Genomic DNA, 16,493 nt, shown 5'->3' on the forward strand with positions numbered 1-16,493 from the left:
TGTGCCAGTATACTTTGTGCATGTATACTTTGAAAAATTCAACCTAACTGTATATACTTTTTCATTGAGTATATCTTCAACATTTTCCACGTCACAAGTCTTCATAGTGATTCTTTTAATGGCTTCCTACATATTACAATTTTGCTCATAGTCCAGAATGAATATTCCTGTGTATTAACTTTTTGTTTCCTCTAATTATTTCCTTAGAATAAATTCACGGGTGTGTGATTACTGAACCAGAGAGTATACAATTGGGATTTAACAACCATATACAGGTTTTATTTTTTAGGAAAAGAAATGAACTATAGTTCTTCCATTACCCTTCCTCTTCTGGAAGAGAGGAGTGGACCCTGTAGAGCAGTGCTGTCCAATTAACCACATGTGATGGTTTAAAGTTAAATTAATTAAAATTAAATAAAATTCAAAATTCAATTCTTCAGCTGAACTAGCCACATTTCAAGTACCCTGTATCTACATGTGCCTAGTGTATGGGAAAGTATAGATATAGAACATTTCCATCATTGTAGAAAATTTTTTTTGAATATTAAATCGTTTATTGATTACACATGATAATGGATGATACACAAGCTTTAATCCCATCTATAATTTTATCTGATACCATAATTCAATTTAGATATATTGCATAGGATGTGCCAACAATCATATTAATAACCAAATAAACTCCAGGACTTTGCTTGCGTGACCTTTTAATGGTGAACTCCAGGTCACAACACATTAACTGTTCAACTACACCAAGGTTTGTGGAGACAATGGCTTCTGTGCTCAAGCAGGTTGCAAATAAATTTCGAATGGAACCTGGCATCACCCTGAAGGAATTCTAACTTCACACTCTTGGGGTAGTATACCAAGATGGCTTCCGAGTAGACTAACTTTACACAGCACGTTTTAAAAAAAGACACATTTATTCAGCTTCATGATCAGATTATTTCATTTAGCAATCAACAGCATGGGTGCAAAAAAAAAATCTACATTAAAACCCTTTGTTGGAATGCTTTACACTTTCCACAGAACAGAAACTAAAATAACCTGTTATACAATTAGTCACAAATACAGTCCTCGAGTTTTTTTGCCCATACACATGAGTATTGTCTAAAACATGTCTTCTTTGTAGCAGCTAGGCCCTGCCACCACTGTGCTTGGCTGAGTTCACAAATCTGTTGTAACCTGTAGCTTCCCTGTCACTTCTCTGGCTCTCCTCTCCTGCTAAGCTTTGTTTTCTGGCAGTAATTAAAACCTTCTGCCACTGCCGTAGCTGCTGCTGCTGCTGGAACCACCATAGCCACCTTGGTTTTGTGGTTTGGCGAAGTATTGGCCTCCACCACCATAAGGGCCAGAGCTTCTGCCTCCAAAATTGCCTCCTTTCATGGGTCCAAAATTTGAGGATTGATTGTTGTAATTGCCAAAATCATTATAGCTTCTGCCACCTCCAAAGTTGCTTCCATCATTACCAAATCCGTTATAGCCATCCCCACTGCCACCATATCCACCACCACCTCGACTGCCACCAAAGCCACCTCGACCACTGAAGTTTCCTCCGTGACCAAAGTTGTCATTCCCACCAAAACCACCTCCACAACCACCACCAAAGTTTCCAGAACCACTTTGACCTCTTTGGCTGGATGAGAGCGCTTTCCTTACTTCACAGTTTTGGCCATTCACAGTATGGTATTTTTGAATGACAATCTTGTCTACAGAATCATGGTCATCAAATGTTACAAAAGCAAACCCCCTCTTTTTGCCACTGCCTCAGTCAGTCATGATCTCAATCACTTCGATTTTCCCATACTGTTCGAAATAATCTCTTAGATGATGTCCTTCAGTGTCTTCTTTAATGCCACCAACAAAAATCTTTTTCACAGTTAAGTGGGCACCAGGTCTTTGAGAATCTTCTCTTGAGACAGCCCTCTTTGGTTCCACAACTCTTCCATCCACCTCGTGTGGCCTTGCATTCATGGCTGTATCCACCTCCTCCACAGTGGCATATGTGACAAACCCAAAGCCTCTGGAGCGCTTGGTGTTCGGGTCTCTCATTACCACACAGTCCGTAAGTGTTCCCCATTGCTCAAAATGGCTCCTCAGACTCTCATCAGTTGTTTCAAAGCTCAGACCTCTGATGAAGAGCTTCCGCAGCTGTTCAGGCTCTTTGGGAGACTCTGACTTAGACCTGACGGAGGTGGGAGGGGAGACTTTAACGATGCTTACTCGGCGGCGTCCACAGGCAGAAAGCCCATCATTGTAGAAAATTTAATGGACAATGCTCCTTTAAAAGTTTCTCAAGGGTCATGTTTGGCATCTTGGGTGGGAGTTATTTGTGGTGTGGGACTTTCCTGTGAACTGAGAGTCTGTTTAGCATCTCTGGCCCATGCCCACTACATGACAATAGTGCTCTCTCTTGAATCAGTCTAATAACAAAATCCATAAAATTATCCCCTTTTGAGACCCACTGACCTTCAATCTTAGAATAAAGGATCTTCTACTTTTGGGGGAGGCTTCAGGTTAAATCTGCCTAGAGAAAAAAAGGCTTAGAAAGGTGGCTTAGAAAAATAGACTTGGCTCAGGGCCTAAGTCCATACTCCATTCCCATTTTCCTCTCTTTTCCTGCTGGTCTGTTTCTTGCTTTTTGGTAATTGTAGGAACAAGACTCTGCAGATGGAGAAGATCAAGTCACGTTTGAAGGCTGAGTTTGAGGCCCTTGAATCAGAGGAGAGGCACCTGAAGGAATATAAGCAGGAGATGGACCTGCTGCTACAGGAGAAGATGGCCCATGTGGAGGAACTCCGACTGATCCATGCTGATATCAACGTGGTATGTGGATGGCTTCCCAAAGCCTACCTCTGGGCCCTTTGAGGAATAGACAGTAGTGAGTACTATGGCCTCTGCTTGAGATGTGGCTGTGGCCAACTTGGGGAAGTAAGCATCGGCTGTGATGGAATGGAAGAATCCAGGAGTTCTGAAATCTAGCTCTGGCTCTGTCACTGATTGACTGTATATCACTGGACAAGTCCCTTTTTCTCCTGGGCCCCATTTTCTCACTTTACTATGACAGGGATTCAGTCACCTCTAAGGTCTCTTTCAACACTAATGTGCTCTTATCCTGGGAGTCTGGGAGTTGAGAGATAGCCTTGGAGTAATGCAGAGCGAGCAGCTGCCTCTGAGGTCTAGCTCAAAGGGCTCCAAATCTTCCAAGTAAGCTAAACAATCCTTGTAAGCCTACTAAAGTGTACCCCCCTCATTAGAGTTTCTTTTTTTGGAGATACCTGAAACAGGGGAAGGAACTGCCTGCTAAGGTGATAAGTTCCCCAATTTTTGGAGTTATTCAAGGATAGTCTGAATGATCACCTGTCTCGGCTACAGAATTCATGCACCAGGAGGAAAGATGGAGGTGTTGACTTATAAAGTCCTCCCCAATCTTTAGAGCCTAAGACAATGAGAAACTTTTTTTTTAGAAATTACATTTGAAGGAGTTGTTTCTATTCTTCGAAAATTTATTTCTATGGCAATACTTATTTCCTCACATTGTCAAGCCTGGGATCTTAAAGGAAATAGGACTATGATTTGGATAGTAGGTACTTGGTATTTTCTATCATAAGATCACAGGATTCCAGGGTTTCATGACCTGCTGCCAGCTAACAGAGTATACAAATCCAATACAAATAACAAAATATTAGCCACAAAGGGGCTGAAAATCTAAGCCAGTGGAAGTCAAACTTAAGCATGAATCCAGTTCACCTGAAAAGGTTCCTGAAACATAGATTATTGGACCCTACCCCAGGATTTCTTATTTCTATATGTCTGGGGCCATGCTTAAGAATTTACATTCCTGGGGCACCTGGGTGGCTCAGTGGGTTAAGCCGCTGCCTTCGGCTCAGGTCATGATCTCAGGGTCCTGGGATCGAGTCCCGCATCGGGTTCTCTGCTCGGCAGAGATCCTGCTTCCCTCTCTCTCTCTCTGCCTGCCTCTCCATCTACTTGTGATCTCTCTCTCTGTCAAATAAATAAATTAATTAATAAATTTTAAAAAAACCTTTAAAAGAATTTACATTCCTAATGAGTTTCCAGATGATGCTAATGCTGCTGATTTGGTGACTACATTTTGAAAACCAGCCTTGGAAGCTTAAGCCCTGTGTCTTTGTCTATGCTTTTCCCCTAAGAAGCATTTCTCTGGGGAAGTTTCTTAAGCTTCTTCTTTCTGAGTCTCAATTCTCTGATCAGTAAAATGATGGTGGGATGGACTAAATGAACTCTTAAGTGCTCATTTAAGGTGCTATATTTGAATAATAACTAACATTTATTGAGAGTTTACTCTGCAGTAGCCCCTTTACTGAGAGCTTTATATAAATTCAATCACTGAATCTTTATAAGATTTATATGAGGTAGATACTATTAATCTTTTTCCAATCCAGGCAGTGAGTTTTCTCAAGTTTAATGTTTCTCAGATCACAGAGACAATGGAGAATATTCCCTGTTTACTCAAATCAGTCTGGATTAGAGATGTAGAAACTATTGTTATCACCATTATAAAGATGAAAAAAAAAAAAAAAACTAAAGCTTGACAAGAGGCACATAGAATAAATACATGGCAAATGAAGGACTTGACCATAGATTGGTCTGGATCTGGGGCCTGGGCTATTTTATTCACTTAGCTGTAGAGCCTTGCAGAGAATGATAGTGTCTTTTCTCTGTACCTACCTCACTCTGTGTTCCAGATGGAAAACACCATCAAACAGTCTGAGAATGACCTAAATAAGTTGCTAGAGTCTACCCGGCGGCTACATGATGAGTATAAGCCACTGAAGGAACATGTTGATGCCCTACGCATGACTCTAGGCCTGCAGAGGCTCCCTGACCTATGTGAAGAGGAGGAGAAGCTCTCCTTGGAGTAAGCTGCCTATTTCCTGTCCCTGTAACTTACACACAACACATACACACACAAACACATACACACACAAAAATACAGAGGGGCATATATACACATAAAGCTTTATTTAAAAGTCATGTAACCCAGTCCTGGCTTCAGGCCTGTTAGTTACAGACTCATTTTATGACCTTGGGCAAGTCTCTGTGTATCAAAGTTAGGATGATTAGACTAGTATTACCAGGTAATTTTTAAAATTCTTTGTGCAATTTTGATAACACGAGACTGTGTCTATGACTCTGTGTGTGTGTGTGTGTGTGTGTGTGTGTGCGTGTGCATGCTCGTGTGACTCAAGAGGTCACCTCGCAAGTCAAGGTCTAACAGAGGTGTCTAGAAACCTTTGAAAACATAGAAGTCTGGGCATTTATGGTCTTCAGGGGCGAGCCTGGAGCTTCATCTTAAGACCCAGAATTAAGAACTACACTAATCTTACAGAGAGAGTTCAATTCAGTAGAAGGAAGCACACTTCCTTAAAGTAGGGCAGGCTGCCTGTGAAAGTGATGAGCATCATATTCCTAGAAGTATGTCAACAAAGGCCTGAGGATACTTAATGAGACTATTGTAAGGGTTCATGGGATGAAGAGTAGGCAAATGCCCTTTAAGGACTTTGCTAGCCCTGGTAGTCTTTATTTTCTGGATCTGTCAAAACCAAGGAGGAGGAAGATTACCCTTCCCAGCAGACAATGGCCCAGATACCCAATGAGAAGAACCTTGTCCTGGGGAGTGTGCAGAAACTTTCTATAGTGAGCCACAGCCCAACCTCTTTGGTTCTGTGGCATGGAGTCTTTAAGAGGGGCAAGGTTATCCTTGCTTTCAGAATGATCCAGCTAATGTCTTTCATCTCCAAAGTTACTTTGAGAAGCAGAAAGCGGAGTGGCAGACGGAGCCTCAGGAGCCCCCCATCCCTGAGTCTCTGGCCGCTGCAGCCGCTGCTGCCCAGCAACTCCAAGTGGCTAGAAAGCAGGACACTCGGCAGACAGCCACCTTTAGGCAGCAGCCCCCACCTATGAAGGTAAGTGATCTGGCTAGGGGTTGTGGAGGAAGCAAAGTATCTTCATGGAGCCCCAAGGAAGGCTAGGACTGGGGCTTTGTAGTTACCAATTTGGTCCCTTTCTAAAGTAGCCTTTGCTTGGGACACAGAGGAAGAGTTGGTGTATACATGCTATAGCAGACCATCTGGTTTTATTGTTTCATATTCCCTAAGAGGCTACAATGCAGGAAAGTTGGTGGCTCTCCTAAGCACAATTTTTAAAAGTTAAAATAAGACCTGTGCAAATATATAGTGACAATGTGTTGTTAATGAGGTAGTCAGCAGGATTACAAAACTGGTTCCAAAAGCATTTGAGAAACAGATAACTATATAGTAAGAAAAGGAAAGGAATGCTTGAACTAAGTTTGCAAAATTAAATACAGAACTGGTTGATGTCCTACAGGGCAATAAACTGTAACCTTTGTGATTATCTTTTCTTTGGAACAGAAATATTCTGCATTTCTACTGGGCAAAACCATTTGTAGCTTATTAGCATAAATCACAGTTTGGGCCCTGATCAATAGTAAATAGTCAAACAAAGGGACAGTCTCCTAGAGCAGGGGTCAGCAAACTAGAACCCACAGGCCAAGTCTGACTTGCTCCCAGTTTTTGTAAATAAAGTTTTACTGGCATACACACATGTTTTTTGTGTTTATGTATTATCTGTAACTTCTTTCATGTAGAACAATTATAGTTGAGTAGTTGCAACTAACACAATATAATCTGAAAAGTCTAAAATATTTACTCTCCTGGCATTTGCATAGAAAGTTTACTGATACCTATCCTAGAGAATTAAATAATCCTTAATAGGGCCTGTTGGTCCATGTTCCAATATAATGTTAAAATGCTATGTAATTCTCATTTTGCCTTATTTCCAAATTCTGGATATTTTACCTCAATAACTCTCTTTGACCCTCATCTCCTTATAGCCTTTACTTCCCTTACATCTGGCACTGATCTCTTTACTTGGGTCTCACTTGTTGAGAAGTAGTAGTAATCTCTTCCTGTTGGGAAGTCATAATTTCTTTCTGGACCCTTGGGGATCAGAAGGCTGAACCATTGGCTAGAAGAATATAATTACTGACTTTATTTATCCTGTGTTCTTCCACCAGGCCTGCTTGTCATGTCATCAACAAATTCATCGAAATGCACCTATATGTCCTCTGTGCAAAGCCAAGAGCCGGTCCCGGAACCCCAAAAAGCCAAAACGGAAGCAGGACGAATGAAGAAATGGAGAACACATAGAGCTCTGCTACCATAACCCTTCCTCTTGGCCAGAGTGATTAATGTCCTGATTTGAAACCACCCTACCCCACCTCTACTGAGTTTCCTATTTGATGTGATGGAAGCACAACCCCTCTCACTTTGCTCTTATTTCTTTCTTCTCTTGGGGTTTCTGACTTAAGAAGAGATATGGTTCAGGTGCTAGTGACAGTGTATCTGATGAGCCCTTCTCTCCCACCCACATTTCAATCCCTGACCTTGTTTGAAGCTGAGGGAAGGGCAGAAGGCCCATATGTGATTCTCTGCCTCTTGTGTCTGAGGCCTGGGGCCTAAGGGTTGAGGGCTGGAGGAGGACCTTGTTTCAGGTGAAGGCTCCAGTGTGCCCCCTCCCTGTACTTTTGCCTTAGGCTCTGAAGGGACAACAGTCTTCTTGCTGGACTTTCCAGTAGACTTGGTGTATATATCTTCCTCATATGCCCCCTAATTTCATCTCATCTAAGCAAGGCCCAGAGGAAAGTTGGACAAGCCCTCCTTTTCATTCATTTGGGAGGCTTAGCTGTTATTATGGAGTTCACTTCCATGCCAGTCTCCCAGATATGCTAAAGTTCTCAAATACAGGTTGTGTGTCCAGAGATCCTGAGGCCTACAGGCCTTTCCCATTACCTTCATTTTTCAAATCAGTGGCAGAAGTTCCCTACAGTGGAATTAGGGAGCCACGTCCCCTCTGCAAGTCCTAAATAACTTGCTGCCTAAATCATTGGGCTCTACCGTAGGGAAACCTTAGGATGAGAAGGGCCCAGCACATCTGTTTTACCAAATGTTCAAAACCATTTTTGTTTAAAACCATTATTCTGGCATTTACTCAATGATATATCTTAGGGGTTAGAGGCATGAGTTGAGATTCAAGTGAGTGCCAACCATTTTACATATATAAAAGGGTGGGACTTCCCTTCCATTCATCTCTCCCTCTCTTGGGTCTGCCCTCTTCTGTAAGGTAGCCTCAGCTCAGGTCAGCTGCAGGCTATCCCCTTTCCAATAGATTCTGTTGGTGGCCTTCCCTTATAAAAGAAAAGGCACAGGACTCCCCAGGCCCTACAATTCTCCTCTCTACCAAAATCAGATCTCTAGTCAAGTCACTCTCAGACTTAAAGGACAGAGATGGGGGTTGTCTTTAGATCCAAGTCTCAGTCCCTGACTGGGGAAAGGGGGTATTTTCCCTTCCTTTCTTAACCGTAGTTTTAAGTTGCCACAGTGGTTTTTTTATTCATACTATAAAAAGTTCCCCCACTCTTTGAAAATAAGAGTGTTATGCCTGTACAAATTCTTTTAAATAAACATTTGTTCATTGGAGTGAATGCTGACAATTGTCTATAAGTACCAAGTAATATAAAAGATACAGTGACTTTTCTCCTTCTGGGTAGCTCTTAACTTTTACTCACTCAACCCTGTAAGTAAGGGAACCAAACATACCAGTGCACAATAATTTATTATTGTTATAATTCTCATTTATTCACTATTTACACTGTGCCACGTCTCTGCAAGATGTTTTATGTACATGATTGTATTTAATTTTTAATACAATCTTTCAAGCTAAGTATTTTTATTACCATTTCCCAAAAAGGTAAACCAAAGCTCAGAGAAATTAAATAACTTGCCCAGAGTTGAATAACTGGTAAGATACTAAATAACTTAAGTAAATAAATACATACATACATACATACATATATAATAACTTAAATAAATAAATAAATAAGTTAAATAACTGGTAAAGTAACTGGGCTTTAAAGAACTAAAGAGAAATTTCAAGATTTGAATCCAGATTTGATTTTAGAGCCCGTATGTTTCTACTTTTCTCTATGATCACTTTATTTCTTTAAGCCTTTCTCCCTTTTGGGATGGCTTGATGATTGGAGTAGTTGAAATAACTCTAAGCTAGAAATTAAGGTCTAGGAATCCAGTGACTGATGCAGGAATACAATGGCCTGGTTCCCCATAGAGATACAATAGGGAACAACAGTGAAAGACCATTCTAGTTTCAGAGCAAGACCATCCTAGTTTCAGAGTTCTCCATAGGGTGGACTGAGGTTTCCATTAAGACTGGACTGTAGTTCATCAGCACCCTCTGCTCAACCTTGCCTTCTCTAATGTTTCTCCTCTACAAGTGTTAATTCCAAGGCCTCCCTAATTAACATCCTGTACAGTAAGTAGTCCCATAGCTTCCCAGTAACCCATTAGCTGACCAAAATGCCTCTGTGCCTCAGTGTCCTCATCGGGAAAATGAAGAATATAATAATACCCACTTCTGGGGCTATTGTAAGAGATGTTAGGTACATAGTAAGTACTCCATAAGTGTTAATTTCCTTCAGATCATTGAATGACTAGTCAAAGAAATACTATTTTTCTTACCTGATATTACATCATCACCCCAGATTTTGTTCATCTATGAGCATGCTTTTGAGGTGGCCCGGGCTCACTGTGGGCAAAGGGAGGACACTCAGCTGTGTGACTGGGGGTATATCCTAACCTGTATAGGCCTCAGTAGGTCCCTATAAGTATATGAGAGGTGGTTAATTGCTCTGCATCCTTGGACACTGGAGGTCAGATGTGTGAATTCTAAAAGTCAATTTTCGCATCACTAAATAGATCAGCCATTTCCCAGAGATGCTTCTGAATGGGAAGGAACAATCATGTGTTGAGCATCTACACCTGTTAGCCACCAAGTGGGGTTCTACTACCTTATTTAGTTTCCTTGGTTCATTTATCTATTGTTGTGAAACAAACCAAAACTTAGTGGCTTTAAAGCCACTCGTGATCTGCAATTTGTACAAGACTTGCTGGGAATATCTTATTTATATTACATGTGATGTTGCCTCAGACAGCTTGGCTAGGTCTGAAAGATCCATGATGTCGGCACTCTCATGTCTGGCACCTCAGCTGGGCTGCCCAGTCTTCCCGCATGCCTTGTTAGTATTTTATCTTCCACAGCTTCCCCTCCTTTTGGCCTCTCTTCTAAGTAGATTAGTCATATTTTTTCATGTGGTGCCAGGCTTCCAAAGGGTAAAAAACAAAGCCTTTTGTGGCATAAGACCAGAAGTGATATAGCAATACTGCTGCTGCACTATAACAGTCTAAACAAGTCACACAGCTAACCCAGATTTAAGAAGTGGGGAATATCCTAATGGGAAGGGCTACATGCTTGTCAGAGATGGGAGGAATTGCTGGCCATATCTGCAGACAATCTACCACAATTTCCAACAACCTTGCAAAGAAGGTGTTATTTGTGCCCATTTTATAAATGATGAAACTGTGGCTCGAAGAGGTAAATTATTGCCCAACAACTAAGAAAAATGCACAGCCCAGGTCCCTCTTGCTCTAAGGCTGTGTTCCTTCTACCTAACTACACTACTGGCAGGAAGTCTGAGACCTGCTTAAAGCAAAATGAAGAAGAAAAGAGAGGGAATTAAAAATAGAGTGAAATAAGAAGACAATGGGGATGGACAAGAGAGAAAATTTGGGGGGCATCTGAGTGTCTCAGTCAGTTAAGTGTTTGCCTTCAGCTCAGGTCATGATCCCAGAGTCCTGGAATCAAGTCCCACATCAGGCTCCCTGATCCCCCTACACTTCCCCCTGCTTATGATCTCTCCCTCTCACGCTCAGATAAATAAATAAAGTCTTTAAAAAAATGAAAAAAAGAGAGAAAAGGTTGAGAAGGAGGAGAGTAAAGGAATTTAATTGCATGGTAAAATTATTTACACTTCAAGCACCTTTTCAGCATTCTCATTTGATGCTTATATACTTATGTTAATACCCTGTACTGCTAGTACTGCATGTATTATTATCATGATATTTTAAAGATGAGACCCAGAGAAGGGAACGGACTTGACCAATGTCACAAAGCAAGTTAAGAGCAACTAAAACCACAACTAGAACTCAGGTCTTCCAGTCTTGGAATAACCCGGTCTGAGGACTTCTTTACATTTTTGACACAGTGGGGATGATGTTTTTTAACTTGAAGTTTTGTGTTTTCTTACCATATTTCATTTTTTTTAATTTCAAAATTTGACTTAAAATCCAAGTTAACACATAATGTAGTATTAGTTTCAGGGGTAGAATTTAGTAATTTATCGCTTGCATTTAACACCCAATGCTCATTACAAGTGCCTTCCTTAATGCCTAAAGCCCATTTACCACATCCCCCCATCCACAACCCCTCCAGCAAACATGATTTTTTTCCCTATACCTAAGAGTCTCTTAGGATTTGCTTCCCTATCTAATTTTATCTTATTTTATTTTTCCTTCCTTTCCCCTATTTTGATCTGTTTTGTTTCTTGAATTCCACATATGAGTTAAATCATAGTATTTTTCTTTCTCTGACTCATTTTGATTAGCATAATACACTCTAGTTCCATGCATGTAATTGTAAATGGCAAGATTTCCTTTTTTATGGCTAATATTCCATTAAATGTATATACCACATCATCTTTATCCATTCAACCATTGGTGGATATTTGTGCTGTTTCCATATTTGGGCTACTATGGATAGTGTTGGTGTAAACATTGTGGTGCATTTACCTCTTTGAATCACTATTTTTGTATCCTTTGGTTATTTAATATGCCCAGGTAGGGCAACTTGTGGGTCACATGGTAGTTCCAATTTACCTTTCTGAGGAACCTCCATACTACACCAGTTTGCATTCCCCCCCCCAATAGTGTAAGAGGGCTCTCCATTCTCTGCATCCTTGCCAAAATCTGTTGTTTCTTCAGTTGTTAATTTTAGCTATCTTTTTTAAAAAATAAATTTTTAATTTATATTTAAACACAAATTTGTAAATATAAATTCTTTATTTAAATTCAATTTAGTTAACATATACTATATTCTTGGTTTAGAATTTAGTGATTGGGTAGAATTTAGTGATTCATCAGATGCATATAACACCAAGGGTTCATTACATTAATGCCCTCCTTAATGCCCATCACCAATTTTGCCTTCTGCCCACCAATCTTCCCTCCAGCAACCCTCAGTCTGTTTCCTAGAGTTCAGCGTCTCTTACACTTTGCCTTGCTCTCTATTTTCTCTTATTTTGTTTTTCCTTCCCTTCCCCTGTGTTGAGGTGTTTTGTTTCTGAAATTTCACATATGAGTGAAATTGTGTGGTATTTGTCTTTCTCTGACTGACTTATTTCGCTTAGCACTTCACCTTCTACTTCAACTGATGTCCGTGCAAATGGCATGATTTTGTTTTTTGATTTCTGAGTGACATCCCATTATATACACACACACACACACACACACACACACACACACACATATATATGTATATGTAGATACATGTGTATATACATATGCATGTATGTGTGTATGTATATATATGTGAATGACATCCCATTATATATATATGAAATTCATATGTATATGAATGACATCTTTATCCATTCATCTTCCGATAGACAACTGGGCTATTTCCATATTTTGTCTATTGTGGACATTGCTGCTATAAACATTGGGGTGCAGGTGCCACTTCAAATTACTGATTCTACCTTGTGGATAAATACCTAGTACTGCAGGTGCTGTGTCACGGTGTAGCTCTATTTTTAACTTTTCGAGGAACATCCATTCTGTTTTACAGAGTGGCTGTGCCAGTTTGCATTCCCAAAAACATTGTAAGAGGGATCCCCTTCCTCCCCATCCTCACAAGCATCTGTTTTTTCCTAAGTTCTTAATTTTAGCAATTCTGATTGGTGTGAGTGGTATCTCATTGTGGTTTTGATTTGCATGTCCCTGATGCCAAGAGATATTGACCATTTTTTCATGTGTCTGTTGGCCATTTTAATGGCTTCTTTGGAAAATGTCTGTTCATGTCTTCTGCTCATTTTTTGACTGGATTACTTATTTTGGGGGTGTTGAGTTTCATAAGTTCTTTACAGATCTTGAATACTAGCCCTTTATCTGATATATCACTTGTAAATATCTTCTCCTGTTACATAGGTTGCCTTTTAGATTTTTTATTGTTTCTTTGCTCTGCAAAAGCTTTTTATTTAGATGAGGTCCCAATAGTTCATTTTTCCTTTTGTTTCTCTTGAATTTTGAGCCATGTCTTGCAAAAAATTGTTCCACTGTAGGTCAAGGAGGTTGCTGCCGATGTTCTCTTCTAGGATTTTGATGGATTACTGTCTCACAGCTAGGTATTTAATCCATTTTGAGTTTATTTTTGTGTATGGTGTACAGTGGTCTAGTTTCATTCTTCAGCATGTGGCTGTCCAATTTTCACAGCACCATTTGTTGAAGAGACTTTCGTTCTGCCAATGGATATTCTTTCCTGCTTTGTTGAAGATCAGTTCACCATAAAGTTCAGGGTCCATTTCTGGGTTCTCAATTATATTCTATTGATCTGTGGATTGGTCTTTGTCCTAGTACCATATACTCTTTATGATTACAGTTTTGAAATACAACTTGAAGTGGGGAATTCTGATGCCTCCAGCTTTGGTTTTCCTTTTCAACTTTACTTTTCTTATTCAGTCTTTTCTATTTCCATACAAATTATAGGATTGTTGTTTCCAGTTCTGTGAAAAAATGACAATGGTATTTGGTTTTTTTATTTAAATTCAATTAACCAACATCTAGAACATCAATAGTTTTGATATAATGTCCTATGATTCATCAGTTGCTAGAAAAACCCATTGCTCATCACCTCACATGTCCTTAATGCCCATCACCCAATTACCCCATTCTGCCACCCACCTACATTTCCACAACCCTCAGTTTTGTTTTTAGAATCAAGAGTCTCCCATTGTTTGTTTCCTTCTCTGATTTTTCCCATTCAGTTTTCCCTCCCTTCCCCTATTGCCCTCTGCCCTATTTCTTTTTTTTTTAATTTATTTTCAGCATAACAGTATTCATTGTTTTTGCACCACACCCAGTGCTCCATGCAATACGTGCCCTCCCTAATACCCACCACCTGGTTCCCCCAACCTCCCACCCCCCGCCCCTTCAAAACCCTCAGGTTGTTTTTCAGAGTCCATAGTCTCTCATGGTTCACCTCCCCTTCCAATTTCCCTCAGCTCCCTTCTCTCCATCTCCCCATGTCCTCCATGTTATTTGTTATGCTCCACAAATAAGTGAAACCATATGATAATTGACTCTCTTTGCTTGACTTACTTCATTCAGCATAATCTCCTCTGCCCTATTTCTTATATTCAACATATGAATGAGACCATATGATAATTGTCTTTCTCTGCTTGACTTATTTCACTCAGCATAATACCCTCCAGTTCCATCCATATCTATGCAAATGGTAAGTATTCATCCTTTCTGATGGCTGAGTAATATTTCATTGCATATATGAACCACATGTTCTTTATCCATTCATCTGTTGAAGGGCATCTTGGCTTCTTCCACTGTTTGGCTATTGTGGACATTGCTGCTATAAACATTGAGATGCAGGTGCCCGTTCTTTTCACTACATCTGTATCTTTGGGGTAAATACCCAATAGTGCAATTGCTGGGTCATATGGTAGCTCTACTTTTAACATCCTGAGGGACCTCCATACTGTTTCTCCGAGTACCAGCTTACATTCCCACCAACAGTGTAAGAGAGTTACCCTTTTTCCACAACCTCTCCAACATTTGTTTTTTCTTGCCTTGGTAATTTTTGCCATTCTAACTGGTGTGAGGTGGTATCTCATTGTGGCTTAGATTTGTATTTATCTGATGGAAAATTATGTGAAACATTTTTTCATGTGTTTGTTGGAGACACTTCTTTGGAGAAGTGTCTGTTCATGTCTTCTGGCCATTTCATGACTGGATTATTTGGGGTTCTTTTGGTGTTGATTTTGAGAAGTTCTTTATAGATCTAGCCCTTTAACTATAAATTTGTCATTTGCAAATTTGTCATTTGCAAACATCTTCTCTAGTTCCATACATTGCTTTTACTTTTGTTGACTGTTTCCTTTGCTGTACAGAAGGTTTCTAACTTGATGAAGTCCCAATAGTTCATTTTTGCTTTTTTTCCCTTGCCTTTAGATAGTGTCTTGAGAGAAGTTGCTGCAGCCAATGTCGAAGAGGTTACTGCTTGTGTTCTCCTCTAGGATTTTGGTGGATTCCTGTCTCACATTCAGGTCTTTCATCCATTTAGAGTTTATTTTTTTGTATGATGTAAGAGAATGGTCCAGTTTTATTCTTCTGTATTCCAATTTTCCCAGTGTCATTTATTGAAGAGACTGTCTTTTTTTTTTTCTGTTTAATATTCTTTCCTGCTTTGTCAAAGATCAGTTAACCATAGAGTTGAGAGTCCATATCTGGGCTCTCTATTCTTTTTCATTGATCTATGTATCTCTTTTTGTGCCAGTACCATGCTGTCTTGATGACCACAGCTTTGTAATATAGTTTACAGTCAGGCATTGTGATGCCGCCAGCATTGGCTTTCTTTTTCAACATTCTTTTGGCTATTCGGGTCTTTTTGGTTCCATACATATTTTAAGATTATTTGCCCCAGCTCTGTGAAAAAATATGTTGATGCTATTTCAATAAGGATTTCATTGAATATGTAAATTGCTTTGGGTAGCATAGAAATTTTAACAATATTTTTTCCAGTCCCTTAACATGTAGTGTTTTTCCATTTCTTTGTTTCTTCCTGAATTTCTTTCATAAGTGTTCTGTAGTTTATAGAGCACATATCTTTTACCTCTTTGGTTAGGTTTATTCCTAGGTATCTTAAGGTTTTTGGTTCAGTTGTAAATGAGACTAGTTCCTTAATTTCTCTTTCTTCTGTTTCATTATAGTGCATAGAAATGCAACTGATTTCTGTGCCTTGATTTTATATCCTGCCACTTTGCTGGATTTTTGTCTGAGTTACAGAAATTTTGTGGTGGAGTGTTTTGGGTTTTCCACATAAAATATCATGTCATCTGTGAAGAGAGTTCGACTTCTTTGAAAATTTGAATGCCTTTTATTTCTCTTTGTTGTATGATTGCTTAGGCTAGGACATCTAGTACTATGTTGAACAGTAATGGTAAGAGTGGGTATCCCTATTCTGTTCCTGACCTTAAGGGAAAAGCTCTCAGTTTTTCCCCATTGAGAATGATACTTACTGTGGGCTTTTTATAGATGGCTTTTATGATATTGAGATATGTTTCCTCTATCCCTATGCTGTAGAGAGTTTTAATTAAGAAAGAATAGTGTATTTTGTCAAATGCTTTCTCTGCATCAATTGAGAGATTCATATGCTTCTTGTTCTTTCTTTTATTAATGTGATGTATTATGTTGATTGATTTGCAAATTTGAACCACCCTTTTATCCCAGGAATAC

At 39.6% G+C, this 16,493-nt stretch overlaps 1 protein-coding gene and 1 pseudogene across 2 annotated transcripts in view; one reads left to right on the plus strand and one right to left on the minus strand.

The window, feature by feature from the left end:
• The window catches only part of LOC111139324 (zinc finger C4H2-type containing), a 62,210-nt gene extending 54,935 nt beyond the window's left edge, over nucleotides 1-7,275 (plus strand). Inside the window, exons 2-5 of one of the 2 annotated variants that reach the window (XM_022491583.1) lie at nucleotides 2,655-2,826; nucleotides 4,728-4,900; nucleotides 5,786-5,948; nucleotides 7,079-7,275. In XM_022491583.1, coding sequence (XP_022347291.1) covers nucleotides 2,655-2,826; nucleotides 4,728-4,900; nucleotides 5,786-5,948; nucleotides 7,079-7,192 — 622 coding nt within the window. In that variant the 3' untranslated portion in view covers nucleotides 7,193-7,275. The remainder of the gene's footprint in view (nucleotides 1-2,654; nucleotides 2,827-4,727; nucleotides 4,901-5,785; nucleotides 5,949-7,078) is intronic. The other variant, XM_022491584.1, reaches the window with a different exon arrangement.
• Nucleotides 912-2,252, minus strand: LOC111139320 (annotated as a pseudogene).
• Nucleotides 7,276-16,493: the final 9,218 nt, after the last annotated feature.

Source organism: Enhydra lutris, unplaced genomic scaffold, assembly GCF_002288905.1.
Source record: "Enhydra lutris kenyoni isolate GAN:26980312 unplaced genomic scaffold, ASM228890v2 scaffoldscaffold100, whole genome shotgun sequence".
Taxonomy (NCBI): Eukaryota; Metazoa; Chordata; class Mammalia; order Carnivora; family Mustelidae; genus Enhydra; species Enhydra lutris.